This window comes from Notolabrus celidotus, chromosome 9, assembly GCF_009762535.1.
Source record: "Notolabrus celidotus isolate fNotCel1 chromosome 9, fNotCel1.pri, whole genome shotgun sequence".
Taxonomy (NCBI): Eukaryota; Metazoa; Chordata; class Actinopteri; order Labriformes; family Labridae; genus Notolabrus; species Notolabrus celidotus.
The window spans coordinates 5,342,363-5,363,859 of NC_048280.1; the positions used below are offsets into that span (position 1 = coordinate 5,342,363).

Sequence of the window (21,497 nt, forward strand, 5' to 3'; positions counted from 1 at the left end):
GTAGATTCAAAAGGCTCATTCTTTGTAAAAAAGTTAAAGGATTTTTATATCCAGGTGGTTATATACTCATTTAGACAAACTTAAGAATGCTACAACCCATTTCTATTGATTCTGTTCTGCCAAATTCTGCTTATATTATTAACAAAGACCCAACATCAAGACAGGATCAGATCCAGTCCCATCTTACAGACAGGACTCAGTCTGACCTCATCTTAATCCACCATGAGCAGAGCACTTTGCAGCATTTAGCAACAAACTTCCTTTAACAGGGAGAAACCTCCAGCAGGACCAGACTCATGTTAGACACACATCTGCTGAGACTGAGTTGGAGAGAGGGATAGAGGGAGATGAAAAGAGAGAGATGATAGTGATGAGGTGAGTAGTAGTAGTTGTAGCAGCTGGAGTCTGGCACGTCCACAGCAGCAGGCCGTCTATTGCAGCAACTGAGAGGAACCTATGAGACAAGGGAGCTCAGGGACTCCAGAAAGGCCTATGGTTAGTAACTTCAATGAGACAGGAAGACTTAAAGTAGTGATAGGCAAAGAGGAGAGAGATAGGATCACAGTGTGTCAGTTCCCCCGGCAGTCTAAGCCGATAGCAGCATAACTAAGAGCTAAGAGCTGGTCCAAGCCTGAGCCAGACAGAGGAGAGAGAGGGAAAGACAGGATCCCAGTGAGTCAGTTCCCCTGGCAGTCTCAGCCTATAGCAGCATAACTAAGGGCTAAGAGGCGGTCCAAGCCCTTGGATAGCTAAGCCAGGCAATAAAGACTGGACTTCTAAGATGTTTCTACCATAGATGGATGAAGAAGATTTCCAGTTTAAAAATGGTCTTCTGTTTCAGTCTTGGTTGTGCTGTAATAACTTCCAAGTTTTGGAAATTCCTTGCTAATAGTTGCAGTGCTCTTTGTGTTAGATAAACCTTAAAAACTTTGATTTAGGGGTCACCAATGGTTTAGCGGTTTAAGCATGTGCCCCATGTACAGAGGCTTTAGTCCTCGTTGCAGCGGTCGCTAGTTCGACTCCGGGCCTGAGCCATTTGTTGCATGTCCTCCCCTTCTCTCCACTCCCCACATTCCTTATCTTTCTTCAACTGTCCAATCAATAAAGGCGATAACACCCCAAATAACGGATCAAACAATCAGTTTTTATTTGGCTGGATTTTCCCAATGAGATTAGGTTTTTCTTTTTCTTAATTGGTGATAAGTACAATAAGCTACAAAACAAACGTGCTGCGGTCGATTGCTTAACCAGGCAGCCATGAATCAGGCTGTAACGGCTGCAGGGTAATCCTTCAGGCCAAACGTCCTTGATCTAACCGTGCATCCAAACTGAAGTGCTTGTTTTTGCTTTAATTATGGGTTTACGTGTCTGAAAACACAACAGATCCCCACAGAGGTAGACCGCTTTCATAAAGAGGACAATACCTTTTTTGAAATCTTAAACAGCTTACACAAAGCTCCCTCTAAAGCCGCCACACTGCTTCAGCAAAAACACTCATTTGACTTTGCAGAACAGGGGTTAGCCTCGGCAGCATGGGGCGTCAGACGTGGCGAGAAAAACAAGTCAGAATGGCGTCACCTGTCCACCAAAACAAACCTGTTTGTGTTTTTTCTATATTCACCCAAGTGTGCGTGTAGAGGTGTTCTGTGCATATTTGTGGTCATGCATTTTTGTCTTGTTTTGCAGTCTGTTGCTATGGTCAGTGCTGCTGATGTGTGTCCGGCCGGGGTGTGTTTTGTGCGTGGGCGGTATGCGTGTGGCATTCCTTTCCCATACAGACTCATCGTGCTCCCCCTCGTCCTTTTGTCGCCAATGTTTCATGTCAACAAACAGGCCGGCTTGCAAGGCTGGTGACGGGAGAGCCAGAGGGCAGAGTAACAGTCAGGAAGGTCACTGCGAGGGAATATCTGTGTATGAGTGTATTTGTGTTTGCAAAGAGCACCGACACACTGATTTAGTTCAGTTGGTGATGAAATGAAACCAAAGAAAACAAAACAAATCTTCACACATTAAAGACCAAACCATCAAGACATACAAACACACTTCTGTAAAGCTCTGATTTCTCATGTGTAGGAAGGTGTCGTTCTGCTGCCTGTTGGCGTTTTATGTTGTTCCTTAAAACAAGACTGTGCTGCAGTGTTTAGCGTCTGTGACAAAGGTCAACGTGTTTCTCGGTTCCTGTTTTGCAATTTTGTTCTCCTCTCTCAGCTTCACAGCGAGGGAGCGGGCAGGCGCGGTGCTGAGGTTCATAGCATGAGACCGGTGCCAATCCGGCAAGTGACAGGATGACTGAAAACCATCAAATCAATCTTTATTTATACAGCACCAAATCACAACAAATGTTATCTCAAGACTCTTTCCAAACAGAGCAGGTCTAGACCGCACTCTGTTCTATTATTAACAAAGACCCAACATCAAGACAGGATAAGATCCAGTCCTATCTTACAGACAGGACTCAGTCTGATCTCATCTTAATCCACCATGAGAAGAGCGCTTTGCAGCATTTAGCAACAAACTTCCTTTAACAGGCAGAAACCTCCAGCAGGACCAGACTCATGTTAGCCACACATCTGCTGAGACCGTGTTGGAGAGAGGGATAGAGGGAGATGAAGAGAGAGAGATGATAGTGGGGAAGTGAGTAGTAGTAGTTGTAGCAGCTGGAGTCTGGCACGTCCACAGCAGCAGGCCGTCTAAAGCAGGGACTCAGAGGAACCTACGAGACAAGGGAGCTCAGGGACCCCAGGAGGAATATGGATAACTAAGTCATGTAATGGGGACTGGACCTCTCAGATTTCTTTCTACCATAGATGGACGAATAAGATCTCCAGTCAGATTTTTATAACAGTTTAAAAATGATCTTCAGTTTCAGTCTTGGCCTCAAGAAAAACCTTAAAAACTTTGATTTAGGAGGCACCATTGGCCTAGTGGTCGCTGGTTTGACTCCCAGCCTTGACGATTTGCTGCATGTCTTCCCCCCGCTCTCTACTCCCCAGCAGACTCATGTTAGACAGACATCTGCTGAGACCGTGTTGGAGAGAGGGATAGAGGGAGATGGATAGTCGTAGTTGTAGCAGCAGGCTACAGGCAGGGACTCAGTGGAACCTACGAGACAAGGGAGCTCAGGGACTACAGAAAGGTCTATGGTTAGTAACTTTAATGAGACAGGAAGACTTAAAGCAGTGATAGGCAGAGAGAGGAGAGAGGTAGGATCACAGTGTGTCAGTTCCCCCGATAGCAGCATAACTAAGAGCTAAGAGCTGGTCCAAGCCTGAGCCAGCTCTAACTATAATCTTTATAAAAAAGGAAACTTTTAAGCCTACTCTTAAAAGTAGAGACAACATCAAAAATTGAGGAAGGTGAATCATTGATAAGATGAGGACATCTGTACGATTGCACAGAGCACTGATATAAATGCAACTACTGTCATTAGTTTTGGTCTCTGTTGCTTCAGCCGCCATCTTTTTGTCAACCTTTAAACCTTTACACTCCAGATTTGCACGTTTAGTGGGCTGGCTTTCGAGAGTCGGTGGTGCTAGCTCTGCTAACCTTAGTCACGCGAGCCGTGTTTAATAAATCGTTCTCAAATTTGACCGTTTTCTGAGGAAATGAGGTGTTTCCAAACACCCCTAATAAACAAAGAAGAGTAGCAGTGAGTTGTCTGTAATATATTAGATTACAAAAAGACGGGTAAGAAAGAAATTTAAGACCTCCTTATGACTTAAAGAGGGAGCAGTGTAATGATTTAGTGAGCGGCAATCACTCTCACTTCTGCTTCCAGCCTGTAGCAAGGAGGAGAAGGTGAACTCAAGTTAAACTTTGTTATTACTATCTCTGAGGGGGAGCTAGTTTTACAGCCAACAGTGAATAAAACAACGAAAAACAACCACAGAAATGAGAGCTTGAATCTGTTTGTCCTCCTGCACTGAGGCAGTGTATCTTTAAACAAACTCTCCTGTCACATCAGATTTTTAGACTGATGATTGACAGGTGTTTGTACTTGTGTGTGAGTTTGCGTGTGTGACTGTGCGTGTGTGCATGCCGCTCTGAAGACAAACACACGCACCTCGCCCGGAAATCAGCAGCTGCAGTCGCACAGGAGCAGGCTGACTTTGTGGGTTTCTCTAACTGTGGACTCAGCTGATAGAGGTCAGACATTGAACACATGAGACAGCCTGTGTTTGGCTGTACTCCCCCTGTACAATGTGTGTGTGTGTGTGTGTGTCTGTGTTTGAATGTGTGTATCTAGGGGAGTCAATAGACACTGAAGTGACTCTCCAGTAACTGGGGTCAAGTATGTCCCCTGGGTTCCTACTTCCTCTGAAATATTGACTCAGCACTGCAGGGAGAGGTCACACACACACACACACACACACACACGCACACACAAAACTTCATTTTCCATTACATGATGTCTTGCTTCAGCGATCTTATGTGAAATGAACAATGATTAGCTAACGCATAACGTACTCAAAGGCTGTCCCATCGTGGGACTCTGTTGACTAATGCCTCGTCTTTGGGGAAATCGTCACCAGTCCCATGAAATCACATCATTCCTTCCTTATGTACATTCATCCACAATGACACATGATTTTAGAGAAGAGAATGACACATTTAGAGAGAAGTCTCAAGTACAAATTGAACTAACAACAAATACGATGAACTTTTCTTCCTGGGAACTAAGTTTCACTTACACTTAATCACCAAGCTTTAGTCGCCAATCATGAAGTTAAAGCAGAAGTACTAGAAACTGCAGTTCCTTTAGTGCCCACTTGAGGCTGGCTCCAAAAGGCGTCCCCAATACACCTGGCTTATACTTCTGCGCTAACTGGAGTGTCTGCATCGCTCAACGCTAGTGCAATTTCTTTGCTAGCTACATCCCCTGCTTGTTCGTGCACAGGAAACCCAGGTGTCTTAGAGCATACTATCTGAGTTATAGCCAAGCGGCAACCTCCGGCCGCTTGAATTGAAGCCAATGCGGAAGTGTTAAAAACTCCAGTTCATCGAGTGTCCGCTTGAGGCTGGCTCCGGGAGTACAAGAAACCACATACACACCAATTCCAAAAAGCCGATCTTTACAGCAGAAATAAACATGTTTACAGCCTGGTTAAAAAACAAGTGTAGTCTGGATAGCTCATTTCTCGATCAGCACACACTGTAAGGGTGGTGAATTCGAAGATATTAAGATATATTAAGATTACGAGTTTTCCATTATGAGAGGCACAGCTGACTTGACTGACAGGCGGGAACGCTGTAGCTGTTGGCGAGGAGGCTCAAAGCCCGCCTCTTTACCTCATACTTGCTCGACAGCAGTTAGGTTGAGTTCAACATTTCCAATATGGCTCCCGCCGACGATTGGCTTCAAAACAGCGCTTCAGAAACAGAAGGGTGACGTCACGGATACTACGTCCATTATTTATACAGTCTATGGTTGTAGCTGATAACTGTCGAGCAGAACTCGAATATGCTGGCATTACTGCAAAGTAGAGAAGAGAGGAGATGGAGAGTAAATGCACGAAATTAAGATGCTGCACAGTAGACCAATCACAGGGCTTGCAGATGTGTTGTTACCAGGGGTGCATCTTGCTAGGCTGGATGTGAAGCTTCCACCAAATAGCTGCCCCCTGGTGGCTGGCTGCAGTATAGGTCAAAAACTCTGTCTCACCCATTCATTTGAATGGGGCTGCAGTCAAACTTTAAAAAATAAATACATGTGGTACGAATGTTTCTCACATCCGTATGCTGTGGTGATATGTAGTTATCATTTGACTGTTTTGTGTTCAAGGCCTCTTTTTTCGGAAAAGTTTCTTTCTCGTTAGTTATTAAAGGTTAAAAAACGGGGTTTTACTTCCGGGTTTCCTTTGATTGACAGCTGCTGTAGAGGGAAACTCCATAGGATGTCCATTTTTGTTTACAGTCTATGGTTGTTGCATTTTGAGGAGGAGTACATCAGGCTATGTGCGTAGCCTCTGCCAACTTGCAGTGTATGCTGCAGCGTAGATTTGACACAGGAGTATAAAACAGGCTAGAGCAACTAAAGCCTGGAGCAAAAAAAAACAATGTTTCGCTTCTGTATGTGGGGGCGCTTAGACCGCTAGGCCACCAGCGCCCCTGATGCTTTGATCTTTACCTCATTTTCTAAATTTCTAACAAGAGTACTGGTGATGATTTATTCTTATAACTTGTCTGATTTTGTGACGATAGGCAAAGAGTTTTGCATAACTTGGTAGAGATGAATCCAAAATACAGTCAACAGGTCACTCAGATAATGACAAAGTTATAATATCCTTCATCCACTCAGGATGGCAACAGCTAATTTGCTAAATAGTTTCCTCTCTACCTAATTTAAGCTTGGGTCACTGGGTTAAACAGACGTAGGTTCACAAGAAAGTTATTTGTACCAGGTTAAAGTTCCTGCAGTGGAAATGTGGCGAATGTTTCATAAGAACAAAGGGTTTATGCAGACAATTTTTGACAGACTTTTGGGAAAAGGTTTCAGATGAATAGCTCAGAATTCTAAAAAAATCCATCAACCCTCACGTCGTAAACAAAACAGCTCTGACCTTTTGTAAGTCGGTTCTCAGCCAACCACGACTCTCAAGGCTTACTGCTGCTTTTTAGAAACCTAAACATCCAGACTAAATATACCCGGGAAATGAATTCCACAAAGTCCATTAGCTCTATTCATGTAGGGAAACCAGGCAAGGTCAAAGCTGAGAATATGTGGAGTGTGTTTGTGTTATTGTAGCAGCAGTGCCGCCTTTAACCAGCAGGCATCAAGGACACACATAGACGAAGACAAACATTTACAGCCTGTGATCTGCTTTTAATTGCTTGTCATATGAGCTCTTTGTAAATCCCATTGATCTCCTGCTCTCATTTTGGAAACAAACACAGGTGATGGATCGCTCTACCTACTCTTCTTCTTAAACCTTTTTCCAGATTAGGTAGCTTGTGGTCAATAAACAATGCCTGAGTAGTAGTAGTAAACATACCACATAAACCACATATACCACATACACACCCATTCAAAAAAGCTGATTTTCACAGCAATAATAAACAAGTTTACCGCCTGGTTCCAAACTGGTTTTGGTCTGTATAGCTTTCTTCTCTATCATCACACACTGTATGGGGGGAATTCTTTTGTACAACTAGTTATTTTTGAAGATATTAAATGTACAAATTTTGCATAATTAAGAGCAAGGATCACTTGACTACTTGGAGGGCACCCTGTAGCTGTTAGGTTAGCTGTCTTATTGTATGCTGTTGTGCCGTGTCTAGCATGTTGTGTCGTGTGGTATCGTATTTTGTCGTGTCATATCCTATGATGTCACGTTGTGTCGTATCCTATCATACAGTATTGTATGTTGTCGTGCTGGGTCTAACATGTCGTATCCTGTGAAGCTGTGTCAAGTTGTGTTGTATTGTGTCACGTTGTATCATATGGCGTTGTATGGTGTCGTAATTTGTCTACTCGTATCCTATGTCATATTGTGTTGTGTTGTACCCATAGACTGTATAAAATATGGACGTAGTATCCGTGACGTCACCCATCTGTTTCTGAAGAGCTGTTTTGAGGCCAATCGGCGGTGGCAGCCATATTGCTGCTGTGGAGCCAGTGTGACATAAAGAGGCGGAGTTTGAGCCTCCTAGCACCTATTTTTATTTATCATGGATAAGTGCTAGCGCTAGTTAGCATAGCTACATGTCGTAGCTGTAGCTGTGTACCAAGACACACGTCGACATACTGACAAATAAAACAACAAGAAACACAGAATCTTTGACCAATCCTTCAGAAAGGTCCTGCTGCCTTTCTGGCAGAGGTCGGTTTTACTCCCCACGTCTGCAGATTTGAAGATCTAGTGGATGATTTTTATTTATCATAGATAAGTCCTAGCGCTAGTTAGCATAGCCACATAGCTACATGTTCGTAGCTGTGTACCAAGACACACGTCTACATACTGATAAATAAAACAACAAGAAACACTAAATCTGTGACCAATGGTTCAGAAAGGTCCTGCTACAGGCGCCTCTCCGTCAGGATCAGATTCTGGATCAGATTCAGAGGGTTGAAGTAACAGCAGCCGTGTATATTCAGCCAACATGTAAACATTAGATCAACGTGCTGGAGAGCCGACGGCACATCCACTTCCTGAGGGGGCGTGGTCAGAGAGAAAACAGACTGTTCTGAGGAGGACTGAAGAAGAGGGTTTTTCAGGCATGCCAAAATCTGATTTCAAAGTGGTTTTTTGAGCATAAACTTTAAAGACATGTTTTGGGGACCTCTTAGACCAATATATATTGATGAAAAAAGCGTGATATGTCACCTTTAATGCTGTAAAGATCGGCCTTTTCCCATTCATGTGTATGTGACTTCTGGTACTTCCGGAGCCAACCTAAAGCGGATTCTTGATGAACTGCAGCTTTTAGCATTTCCGCATCGGACTCATATTTTTAGACCGAAGGTTGCCGCTTGGTTGTATCATATGGTGTCGTGCCATGTCTAACATGTGATGTCGTATTTTCTCCTGTCGTATCCTATGATATTGCGTCGTGTTGTATCGTATCGTGTCGTGTTGTATAATGTTGTATTTTGTCGTTCCGTGTCCTAAAATGTAGCGTAGTATCATATCGTATGATGTTGTGCCATGTCTTACATGTCGTGTCGTATGGTACATATCGTATGATATTGTGTCTTTCGGTAGTCTGTCGTATCGTATCATTTTATATTGTAGTGTATTGTATTGCATTGTTTGTATATTGTTTTGCTTTGTTTTGTATCCTGATCTATCAGCACACTACTTCAGAACAGTTGTTAGCAGTTGGTAACCCTCATATCTGTTTTTAGCTTGAATTGATGAGGAGAAAACAATCCACCTGGGGTCCTAATTCCCAGATATAGTCTGAGTGCATCATTCATTATTCAGAGCTCTACCAAGAACCGACTTTTCACCTGCTTTGAACACAAGTGTGCAGCCCATACGCCCGACTCCATCTGCACTTTGACCGGTTTGTCATGTGAGGACTTCAGTTGCGTTTGTGCTCCTTGTGTGTGTTTTTGCCTCATACAGTAACTCTCTTGGCCAAAGTCCAGACCCAACCCAAACTATAACGGCCTGTACACATTAACAGGTTATATATGGTGCAAGCAGAGGGAGTGGGCTGTTGGTTTATTGTTGCGAGAAAAGCTGCTATCAGAAAGGAACCTGTCATGATAGGATTGTTTCTCATGATTGAGGGGCTCGGTTAGGTTTCTAAAGTTGACTGAATGAGCTAAGAGCTGTGATGTGATGAAGAGGTAGTGAACAATATGTTTAACCAATATGTGGTTAAAGACACCCACAGCCCTGCACGAGATTATGTACTCTAATATTATAAACCCTTTAGGAGCGATCATTACCTCACATGACTTTGTGAGCTTTGCTATTTTGAGGGCAGAGCAGATTTTCAAAGCTGCTGAAGAATTTACTTCAATGCAAGAAGGAGCAAAATAATGTTGACATCATCTTTACACTTTTAATTTAGTTCATGGTTCTATTTTCATCTGTTTGGGTGAGGTTTATTGAGGAAGTAGTTCAAATGCTGAAATTAATTCCTTACTTTATATTTCACAGCTTCTCTGGTCACTAAACCAGCATCACAGCCCAATCCGGTCGGTCTCCGATCCGTCACAACATCAGATCTGATAGCTTTCTGTTCTAATCAAAGTGTTAACTTCCACTGGATCCACTCCGTTGTGTTCCCACTCCGTCTCTGATCCGGCAGGTCAGAGCCCTCCTGATCAGAGATGCATACATTTCAACAGATTTAGATGGAGCGGGACAGGAAGTCAGGCACCAAAACAGATTAAACATCCCGTTAATTTTCAGAATAAAACACTCTGTGTTGTCACTATGGTTGCAAAGGGGTGGAACAAAACCAAATTGGAAACATTCCATGAGAATTATGGGAATTAACTGGTAATCTAATGGAAAGGTATCATATCCAAGCATAAATATATTTTTTTAAGTATTTTAAGTAGAACTTTATCAAGTGTTACATATTTTATTGAACAATCAATTCTTTCATTTGAAGAACAAAAACATGAATGTTAAGTTAAATATTACTCATCCCCCAGACCCAACCCATTCAAAAATGAACAAAAATGCAATCCCAACAAAGTCCCATTCAAAATGTTAAATGAAAAGAACACCTCTCCCTCCAAAAAAGTCCCATTCAACATGCAAATAAAAAAGCATCTTCCCTCAAGCTTCTTAAGCCTCAGGACTCTAGAAATCATGTGTGCATGTGATGGAGGAATGCACAGTCCATGGAGGGGGCGTGGTCTCAATAGCCCTGCAGTAAGCAGTGTGCTATGTCCATGTGATCGAGGAATAGCATAGATATTCAACTGTACTTGCATGAAATCTGGTTGTTTTAGTCAGGATTATGCTAAAATATATTTTACCCAACTATATTTAAGTTCCCTATTAAGAGCCAACCTTCAATTTAGTAAATTCCTGGCTTATTCCTCTTTATTCCCATAAATTCCCATGAAAATTCCAGGAGTTTTGCAACCCTAGTTATCACCAGATCGTATTTCACTTAACTACAACAACAAACCGTCATGATGAGTGGAGCCAGGCCTGGAGTCAACAGGTCAGAGGTTTTCAGAGGACCAGAAAGACAACATGGATAAAGAAAGGAGGAGGATATTCATTAATGCAGTTATTACAGCGGTCACATGACTCCAGCTGTCTGGCGGTCCTGCTCCGTGCTCAATCTGAAAGTGCAACCAGTGGGTGTTGATGGATGAGAGAGCCTGGAGAGGGACCGGACACGGATCTGGTGGAAGTCCCAGGTCACATTTGTGTCTTTAGCGTTACTTTCTGTGTACTAGAATCAAAGGCTTGAAGGCTTGAATGTTTTGTTTAGCTAAAAAACCCACTTATGTCTTTGAACTCTCTCTTCCACTTCAGGAAAATCCCACCTTGCCATCGTGCAGAAGGTGAACAATGAGGGGGAGGGAGATCCTTTCTACGAGGTGCTCGGTCTGGTCACCTTAGAAGACGTGATCGAGGAGATTATCAAATCAGAGATCCTTGATGAATCTGATCTTTACAGTAAGTTTCCTGTATTTAATTCATTACTTATTTATTATTGATGTTTAATCTTTGAGACTATTGTAAACTGATTGTTTTCAAGAAGTTAATTTGTTGTATAGGGATCAAGATTGAGCTGTAAATGACTGAACTAACTTGATCTGATGTGTGTCTTCTTCTCAGCTGATAACCGCACCAGGAAAAAGGTGGCGCCCAACAAGAACAAGAGAGACTTCTCTGCCTTCAAACATGAGAGCGAATCAAAAGTGAAGGTCTCTCCTCAGCTGCTGCTGGCTGCTCATCGCTTCCTGGCTACAGGTAGAGAATGAATGATTCACACACACAGCCACTCAAAACACTAATACTCAAACACAGCCTGTAGATTATTTATGAGCTGTAATCCAGCTGCACATTCACACACATGTCCTCTGCGAGTAGACTCTGCATGTTCATTCTCAGGATGGATTCTGTCTTCTTGCCATACAACATGCTCAGCAGGTCTGAGCATGCACACAGGCAGGGAGGAGCTTTAAATGGGTTTATTTACTCTGGAGATCTATTTAAGATCGGAGCGGTAAGCCTGCCCGTGCTTACCACTACAAGAAGACTCTGGAGGCGAGCCAGCTGGATGTGATTCCTCCACACTGCTACAAATCGCCTGAGAGCGTGTCGCAATACGTCCAGTTAGCAAGCGTTAGCTGATATGCTCTGCCAGGAGCAGCTACGGCTAACCACTGCTAGTATGACGTAGCACTTCCTGGACTCACAGACACCTAACACATGAGGAAGTCACGGTCTGAGTCCCTGCAGGGATAGAGACTTACTTCTGCTTTCTTGTTACAATGCACAGATTGGGATTCTGCTTGGGGAGTTTCTGTCCCCTGATAACTATGATGATCATGCAGCTCTTTTCAGACTGCCTCCTATATGTTGCCTTTGTATTTGACATATGACATCACTGATCTTTGAGAAAGACATTTTACACACAGCAAACCCACAAACTCCACATATGCATGATGCAGGGGAGGATCCAGACGTAGGGCCCCTCTTGAACTCTGACAGAGGCAGGACTTGTGTTGAAATCAAGTATTTGGTCAGTGATGCAACAAGCTGCTGTGGCTGTTTAATACTTCTTTAAAGGGACAGTTCTTTTTTTAAGTAAATTATTATATGAGGTACTTTTCTCAGTCCACAAAAACGCTGTTACTGGATAAATGAACGGCCAACACAACATTAGTTAACCATTCTCTATTTAAAATTGTTAAAGAAATGCTAGTTATCCATGTATGCATCCACATACTTCTTGGCACCCCTGCCAGTGGCGGAGCCGCACAGTTTGGACTTGGGTGGCCAAACTGGGGCACTGACTGTTGAAGGGTTGGCCAGGCGTGAAAAACATTAGGGGCTTACCCCAAACCTAGGAGGGTTACTTCCAATAATCACATCTACTTTAACTTCTTTTCATAAAATAATTTAACAAATGTTACATTTCTGTAGATTTCTAACTTTAACATTAAAAATGTAACTCAACAGAGTGTCAACATTTAAAGGTGACATATCATGCAAAATGGACTTTTTAATGGTTCTCTACCTGAAATATGTGTCCCTGGCATGTCTACAAACCCCCCGAGAATGAAAAAAATCCATTCTGCCCCTGTTCTGATTTCTCCACCTTTCTGTAAATGTGTGTGAAACGAGACGTTTCAGACTTCCGTGTTTTTGTTACGTAACAACAATATCCGGTCTGTCACGGAGTCAGAGCTCGGAGCTTGTTCAGCCCATAGACTGTATAAAATACAACTCAACCCCTCCTCTGTTTTTCATTACCTGCACACATGTGTGCCAACAAGGAGCTTAGGAGGGAGGCATGCTAGTTGTAGGCTGTCTTAATAAACACAAAGGTCGGTTTTACTCCCCACGTCTGCAGATTTGAAGATCTAGTGGATGATTTTTATTTATTATGGATAAGTGCTAGCACTAATTAGCATAGCCACATAGCTACATGTTCGTAGTTGTAGCTGTGTACCAAGACACCCGTCGACATACTGATAAATAAAACAACAAGGAACACAAAATCTGTGACCAATCCTTCAGAAAGGTCCTGCTGCAGGCGCCTCTCAGTCAGGATCAGATTCTGGATCAGATTCAGAGGGTTGAAGTAACGTGATCTCTGAGCAGCCGTGTATATTCAGCCAACATGTAAACATTAGATCAACGTGCTGGACAGCCGAGGCACATCCACTTCCTGAGGGGGCGTGGTCAGAGGGAAAACAGAGCGTTCTGAAGAGGACTGAAGAAGAGGGTTTTTCAGGCAGACCAAAATCTGATTTCAAAGTGTTTTTTTGAGCATAAACTTTAAAGACATGTTTGGGGACCTCTTAGACCAATATATATTGATGAAAAAAGCGTGATATGTCACCTTTAAATCTGCTGAACTGAACTCTTTAAGGACTCGAAAATTAAGATGATTGTCCAAAGTCAAAGCATTAACAAAAACAATACTCAAATCCACAGGAACTACTGTCTCTGCAGCTTGCTGAAACACAATAGCTGATTTGAATATAAGTAATGCCTCTGACATGGCAAACAGCCAATCATGTTTAAGAATTTCAGGGTGGCCACAGTGGTGGCCAATCAGTTTTCAGAGGTGGCCATGGTCACCCCTGGTCACCCCTTGCTCCGCCACTGACCCCTACATTAGTCAGTATCCTCCTTCGGCCACCCAAATCAAAAAGTCTGGCTCCGCCCCCTTGCATTATGTCACTTTGATGTAAAGCTTCTCCACACATCTCTGAGGACTCTCCTGTTTAGAAAGGTTTTGTTGTAGATTTCATTAACAGACCGAGCAAACACTACATGTGAAGGCTGTGAAAGTTTCCTGTATCACTTCATCCGTCGCTCACGTTTTTGTTTTCTCATTGAGTAAACCTGCAGAACTCGTTCATGTAATACGTTAACCTGAGTGAAAGGAGTGTGTGCCTCCAACACGATGAATGTCGACAGCGACCTCGTGTATGCCTCGCCTCTCACTGTGAGCAGCAGAGGGTTTTTGTTTGCAGGGTGGACTCTTTCTTTGTTCCCGGTTTAGGCGGGGTCGAAGGCGCTCACAGTCTGTTTGAGAAAGAAATGTAAACCACATACATGTCACCTTTTTTCTGTTCACAGGCACATCAATCAACATCACTGTACAGAACTAGATTTAACACAGACTGCTTTAATCTTCTCATATCACGATCTTCAGAGTATAAGCTGATACTTCTCTGTCGGCTTTAAGATAAAATGAGTAAAATGACATAAACTAGATTCAGAAAACGACTCCAACTGTCTTAGTCTGTTAATTTCATCCTGCTTTACAAATTTGCTTTCACTTATTCCTTGTCTTATAAAAAGGAGAAAACAAGAACTATTTTTTTTAGGTTTAAGGCCAAAAAGAAATCAGGAGAAAGACCTAAAACAAATGCAAAAACTTGAGGGGCCACGACCTCAATGTCAGAGGGCTTCTCCCCAGTGTTTACTGTTGCAAAATGCTCTGTATGCTTCATACTGTCTTGCATTCAATGAGATTTCATCAAGAAACTTTAAAAACTATTGATGAATTGTGTCAAAGCATTAGCAACAGCTCTAAACTCGGAAATTGAACCTCAAAAATCAGAATCAGAAATACTTTATTTATCCCGGGGAAGGAAATTCGGTCGTTACAGAGCTCTTATGAACAGTATGAAAAAAATAAAAGTCAAATATTAAAGGTGACATATCATGCAAAATCGACTTTTTAATGGTTCTCTACCTGAAATATGTTTCCCTGGCATGTCTACAAACCCCCGAGAATGCAAAAAAATCCATTCTGCCCCTGTTCTGATTTCTCCACCTTTCTGTAAATGTGTGTGAAACGAGCCGTTTCAGACTTCAGTGTTTTTGTTACGTAACAACAATATCCGGTCTGTCACGGAGTCAGAGCTCGGAGCTTGTTCAGCTCATAGACTGTATAAAATACAACTCAACCCCTCCTCTGTTTTTCATTCCCTGCACACATGTGTGCTAACAAGGAGCTTAGGAGAGAGGCATGCTAGTTGTAGGCTGTCTTAATAAACACAAAGGTCGGTTTTACTCCCCACGTCTGCAGATTTGAAGATCTAGTTGATGATTTTTATTTGTCATGGAAAAGTGCTAGCGCTAGTTAGCATAGCTACATAGCTACATTTTCATAGCTGTAGTTGTGTACCAAGACACACGTCTACATACTGACAAATAAAACAACAAGTAACACAGAATCTGTGACCAATCCTTCAGAAAGGTCCTGCTGCCTTTCTGGCAGAGGTCGGTTTTACTCCCCACGTCTGCAGATTTAAAGATCTAGTGGATGATTTTTATTTATCATGGATAAGTGCTAGCGCTAGTTAGCATAGCTACATGTTCGTAGCTGTGTACCAAGACACACGTCGACATACTGACAAATAAAACAACAAGAAACACTAAATCTGTGACCAGTGGTTCAGAAAGGTCCTGCTGCAGGCGCCTCTCCGTCAGGATCAGATTCTGGATCAGATTCAGAGGGTTGAAGTAATACGATCCACATCCACTTCCTGAGGGGGCGTGGTCAGAGAGAAAACAGACTGTTCTGAGGAGGGCTGAAGAAGAGGGCTTTTCAGGCATGCCAAAATCTGATTTCAAAGTGTTTTTTTGAGCATAAACTTTAAAGACATGTTTTGGGGACCTCTTAGACCAATATATATATTGATGAAAAAAGAGTGATAAAAATATATAAAGACAGTCTATCAAAAAATAAAGATGAATTTTCTTTCTTTCTGTCAACTTATATTTGACTGTAGTTTGCAGCACAGGCCATGCTGCAGTTGTTTATCCATTAATGTGACTTTCAACATCAGATGCTGAATGTAATTCTTCTTGATCACTTAGTCCCTAATCCCTGTAATCCTTTGAGTTCATTAAGTTTGTCTCGGTGGAGTTTATGTGCAGCCGGAGATGTTTAACACATGTACTTGGCACACACCTTGTTATGTAATGAGATGTTTTACTACAGATGACAGCATGAATGACTGAAAGACAGGAACCTTGATGAGTTATAGTCAGAGAGTTCCTGCTACTTATTTGTGTGTCTGCATCCAGGGACGTTTTATTAACTACAACACGGACAAGACTTTTATTTAAGTGATATACTGACCTTTTCCTGGTCTCCTCCCACAGAGGTGAGCTTGTTCAGCCCGGCTCAGATCTCAGACAAAGTGCTGCTGAGGATCCTTCGCCATCCCGACGTGATCCAGGAGATCAAGTTCAACGACAACGACAAGCGCTCGTTCCATCACTACGTCTACCAGAGGGGCAAGCCTGTCGACTACTTCGTCCTCATCCTGCAGGTATGTAGACCTTTTAAAAAGTGCTGCTTGTTGATATCATTCATTCAGCTTCCTTTGCATGCATGAAGATGGCACCGGTCGCTCACTGGTCATGTGATATAAGCGTCACTGCCTTTTATGTACGGCCTGATGTCAGGCTTATTTCTACTACAGCGCTCTGACTCACTGCGATGAACACAAACCGCCCTCCAAAGCTCTGCCTGAATAAAGGCTGTAGGATAATCAGTCTGGCCTCACACACACACTCTTCCTCTTCCTCTTTCTATCTGTCACCATTATCTCCACCCCTTCCTCTTCTCCCTCCACCTGTCAACTCATCATTCACAGCTCACGGGCACTCAGCGACGCCTTGTTGTTAAACTCAGCTGTGAGTTTGTGACAGATGGAGGTGGGCGTCGCTCACGGAGTCAGAGACCCATCAGGGGTCCAGAAACTGTTGATAAAGCAAAGTGTGTCTGTGTTTGCTAAAGTTTGTGTGTTTGAAGCTTCAGCAGTAAGTTGAGTTACTTTGCTGGAGCTGCTGAACAAAAACAACACAAAAAAACAACACAAGGGGAGTAGAAAGATATTGCGTTTTTCTTTTTCTTTTTTTTATTTATGTTTTATAAAGAAATATGTTAAATGTAGAGCGACAGATCAAGATTGAGAACGACAATCAAAAGCAAAGAAATGTAGAATATGTGACAATTTTAACAAAGAACTGTGCATCTCAAATAGTCGAAGAAAATAAATAAATAAATAAATAAATAAATAAATAAATAAATAAATAAATAAATACATAGATAAATAGATAAATAGATAAATACATAGATAAATAAATAAATAAATACATAGATAAATAAATAAATAAATAAATAAATAAATACATAGATAAATAAATAAATAGATAAATAGATAAATAAATAAATACATAGATAAATAAATAAATAGATAAATAGATAAATAGATAAATAAATAAATAAATAGATAAATAAATACATAAAAGAAAGCAGAATGTACATTTTTATATTATTTAGTAGAACAAAGAAAAGAACATGACTTATCTCACAAAAATAAAAATAGATACATAATAATTATTAAAATAATAATAATAATAATAATGATGATGATGATAATAAATACATACATACATACATACATACATACATACAGACATACATACAGACATACATACAGACATTCATACATACACACACACAGACATACATACATACAGACATACTAACATACATACAGACATACAGACATACATACAGACATACATACAGACATACATACAGACATACAGACATACAGACATACAGACAGACTTACATAAATTAAAAAAAATAAAAAATACAATAAAATGAATTAATCAGAAATGAAAATAAATAAATAAAAAGATAAAAATGAAAAAAAAGATACAGACATGGGAGGGCAGTTGGGTCATTAATCTACAAAATTTTCTGAGTGTTGAAGAAGGATAGAAAGGATTGCGGCCGTGTAATATTTGCTGCAGCGTCAGAAAAGATGTTGTCATACACACAGACCACAGTGAAAATCAGCTCTCTTATCATGGAGGCTACATTAAAAAAAGTCACCATGCTTTCTTCAAGTGTAGAAATGTATCACTGATCAATAATATCAGAATAAGGTAAACTACTTTGACTGACGCCTGACTCCCATCTGTGTTTATAGACTTAAAAATTAATTCAGCTTTACTTTCAGCAACTTTCAGTGTTTTATAATCCGCTAAAACCTCCACACAGGAACTTAAAGGAAATCCCTCAGACCAGAGTAATTAAGACCAGAGTCTGGCTTCTCAACCTGCTTGGTGTTATATCAACAAGCACAAATAATCCAAAGTTGATCAACTCTGCAAGGAGATTATCCTGCTGCTTTAAGGGTTTTAATACTCAGGGTTGGTGGAGAGCCAGCGCTGCAGGAGATCAAAGCCAAACTCTCCTTAAACACTCAACATCTCTGAACTCTGATGAAAGTGAGGAACAGAATCTTGAAAATGATGCAGTGTTTAATGGGAAGCCAGTGGAGTTGCTGCAGGACAGGTGTGATGTGGCTGGTTAGAGCTGTTCTGGTGATGATGTGGGCAGAAGAATTTTGAACTAGTGGAAGTTTATGGATGGATTTGTCTGGTACACCAAAAAGAAGGGAGTTGCAGTAGTCTAGGCTGGAGGTGACCAGGGTGTGAACTGTTGGGGGAGAGAGACAGACGTAGTATTGAGGATGACACCCAGACTCTTAACATGATTATTGATACAGCACTGCAGTAAACCAGGGAGAGAGAGTGGGGAGTGACATACGCAAAAAGAAAAAAGGTCAGCGGGAAAGAGGTCTGCACATCCTTCTGTTTGCACGTAGTACTGATATAAATGCTAAAACTGTCATCATAGCGTAGGGCTGTGTTGCATCGTCGGCCATCATGTAGTAAAAATTACGGCCCAGTTCCACCAGATCTGTGTCAAGTCTGTCTCAGGGCAATGTGATAACTTCCACTGGATCCGCCTCATTGAGTTCCAGCTGGCAGGTCGGAGCCCTCAGGATCAGATAAGATAAGATACTCCTTTATTTGTCCCACAACGGGGAAATTCATGGAGTTACAGCAGCAAACAAGAAGGTGCACAGTACAAGAATTTCAACAAGAATATAGAAAAGAAATGTTCATCAAAGACGACATAATTCTCCTGTCAGCCACCACCTCCACAGAGTCCAGGACTGAGCTGGCCTTCTTCCCCAGTTAGTTTAGTCTTGCTCTCCTGTGTCCTGTCCGCCCACAGCAGGTGAAATCCTTCCAATGTGGCGTTCGTGTCCGGTGTTAGCTCTGTTAGCATGATGCTACTCTGCCACGACTTCTATTTTTGCCGGATGCCGGAGCACGACGCATCAATCTCAACAGAGCAGATGGAGCAGGACAGAAAGTCAGGCACCAAAACTAAATGAAAACATCCGGTTAATTTTCAGAATAAAACACTCTGTGTTATCACCAGATCGTATTTCACTTAACTACAACAACAAACCATCATGATGAGCGGAGCCAGACCTGGAGTCAACAGGTCAGAGGTTTTCAGAGGACCAGAGAGACGACATGGATGAGGAGAGGAAGAAGAGAATCCTTGGAGACAGACTGGACACGGATCTGGTGGAAGTCCGATGGCTAGGCCACTCCAGGACCTTGAAATGCTTTTTACGGAGCTTCGTTGCCCGAGCGGTGTGTTTGGGATCATTGTCATGCTGGAAGACCCAGCCACGTGATCATTTTGACCCCACGGGATGAGATCTTGCCTTGGGCCCCAGATCGAGGGAGATTATCAATAGTCTTGTATGTCTTCCATTTTCTTACAATTGCTCCCACAGTTGATTTATTCACACCAACCTGCTTGCCTATTGTAGATTCACTCTTCCCAGCCTGGTGCAGGTCCACAATTTTCTTCCTGGTGTCCTTCGACAGCTCTTTGGTCTTGGCCATGGTTGAGTTTGGAGTGTGACTGTTTGAGGCTGTGGACAGGTGTCTTTATACAGATAACCAGTTCAAACAGGTGCCATTAATACAGGTAACCAGTGGAGGACAGAAGAGCTTCTTAAAGAAGAAGTTACAGGTCTGTGAGAGACAGAAATCTTGCTTGTTTGTGGGTGACCAAATACTTATTTTCCACCATAATTTACAAAGAAATTCTTTAAAAATCCTACAATGTGATTTCCTGGATTTTTTTTCTCATTTTGTCTCTCATAGTTGAAGTGTACTTCTGATGAAAATTACAGACCTCTCTCATCTTTCTAAGTGGGAGCACTTGCAAAATCAGTGGCTGACAAAATCCTATTTTGCCCCACTGTATATAAAAGAGTTGATTGATTGAGCGGCCTCCTTCAGCTCTCATTATAACTTTCCCCACTGTTTCCATCCTGAAAATATCCACCTCTTTGTGCTTGTTTACACATTGTAAACAAACAAGAAAACCACCAGCGCTGCCATCGCTCGTCTGCTACATCCACTCTGTGTACATGTACACATGCACTCAAACTCAGCTGGGTGGGAAACTCACGCTCCAGAGTCTTAATCTCTCTGACACACATTGATTTCCCACACGTCTTTTTATGCCGCTGTGCACAAACAGTCATTAGCCGGGTCCAGTAATCCAGGGATCACTTCCACTTTCCCCCCGCTGCTCTCCTCCAGTGAGATTTTCACTTTACCAGTGGGAGGCCGGATGTGCAGGATGTTGTAGAGGGACCCCACATGTGGAATAATCCACTGGGACCTTTTTTGGGGGAGAGTGGCATTTAGAGTCAGAGTGCCAGGAAGGGAATTTTTTCCACGAGCTGGAGTAAGTGGTTGGGAATATTTGTGTATCGGGAGTGTGACTCTGCAGAAAATCCTAGGGGCTTCAGCTGGATTACAAACAGAGTGTTTCATTCATCCGTAGTGTTGTCTCAAAACACTGATTTCACTTTGTTCTTTGTCAACAACAACACCTCAAGTTGATCTCAAACTCAGGTAGAACAAGGTAAGTCTCTGAGCGTCCAAAATACAGAACATCGTCCTGATTTGACAAGAGGGACTACTTTCTTTGGCTTATCGGCGGATGAATATTCCTTCCAGTAGCTACAGGTAAATTCTCGTTCCTCTGAAGAGTCGCGAACCGAGCCTGTGTTTGAGTTTTCATGCTGCTGCTTATATTTGTCCTGTAAACAAAATTATGCTCTCACATTCCAGGAGAGCTTATTTGGAAACAGAGGAAGAGCAGAGACGGGGAGGGAGAGGAGGGATAGTGAAGAGGGGGAAGGAAAGTCACACAATGACATCATTCAAATTTAGCACCGGTTATTTTTGGATGTGAGACAGCAGCTCATTCTTTCAGAGAGTCTTTTTAGGGTGGAGACGTGTTGATTAGGACGCAGAGATTACACCTTTTGGCAGCCGTGTTTGAGAACTGAAGGGAGGGTCGCATGTGGATTTTTGTTCCTTTTTATAGCTCGATCTTATAGACTGACTGGAAGCATATCAATAAATAAAACAGAAGTGTTTCTGAGATATACAGCTTGCCTTTTC

The 21,497-nt window shown here is 42.1% G+C and overlaps 1 protein-coding gene across 1 annotated transcript in view; it reads left to right on the forward strand.

The window, feature by feature from the left end:
• The window catches only part of LOC117818936 (metal transporter CNNM4), an 83,183-nt gene that overhangs the window by 23,117 nt on the left and 38,569 nt on the right, over positions 1–21,497 (forward strand). Inside the window, exons 2-4 of the mRNA XM_034692079.1 lie at positions 10,956–11,099; positions 11,262–11,396; positions 16,284–16,453. Of these exons, the coding sequence (XP_034547970.1) occupies positions 10,956–11,099; positions 11,262–11,396; positions 16,284–16,453 (449 nt within the window). The remainder of the gene's footprint in view (positions 1–10,955; positions 11,100–11,261; positions 11,397–16,283; positions 16,454–21,497) is intronic.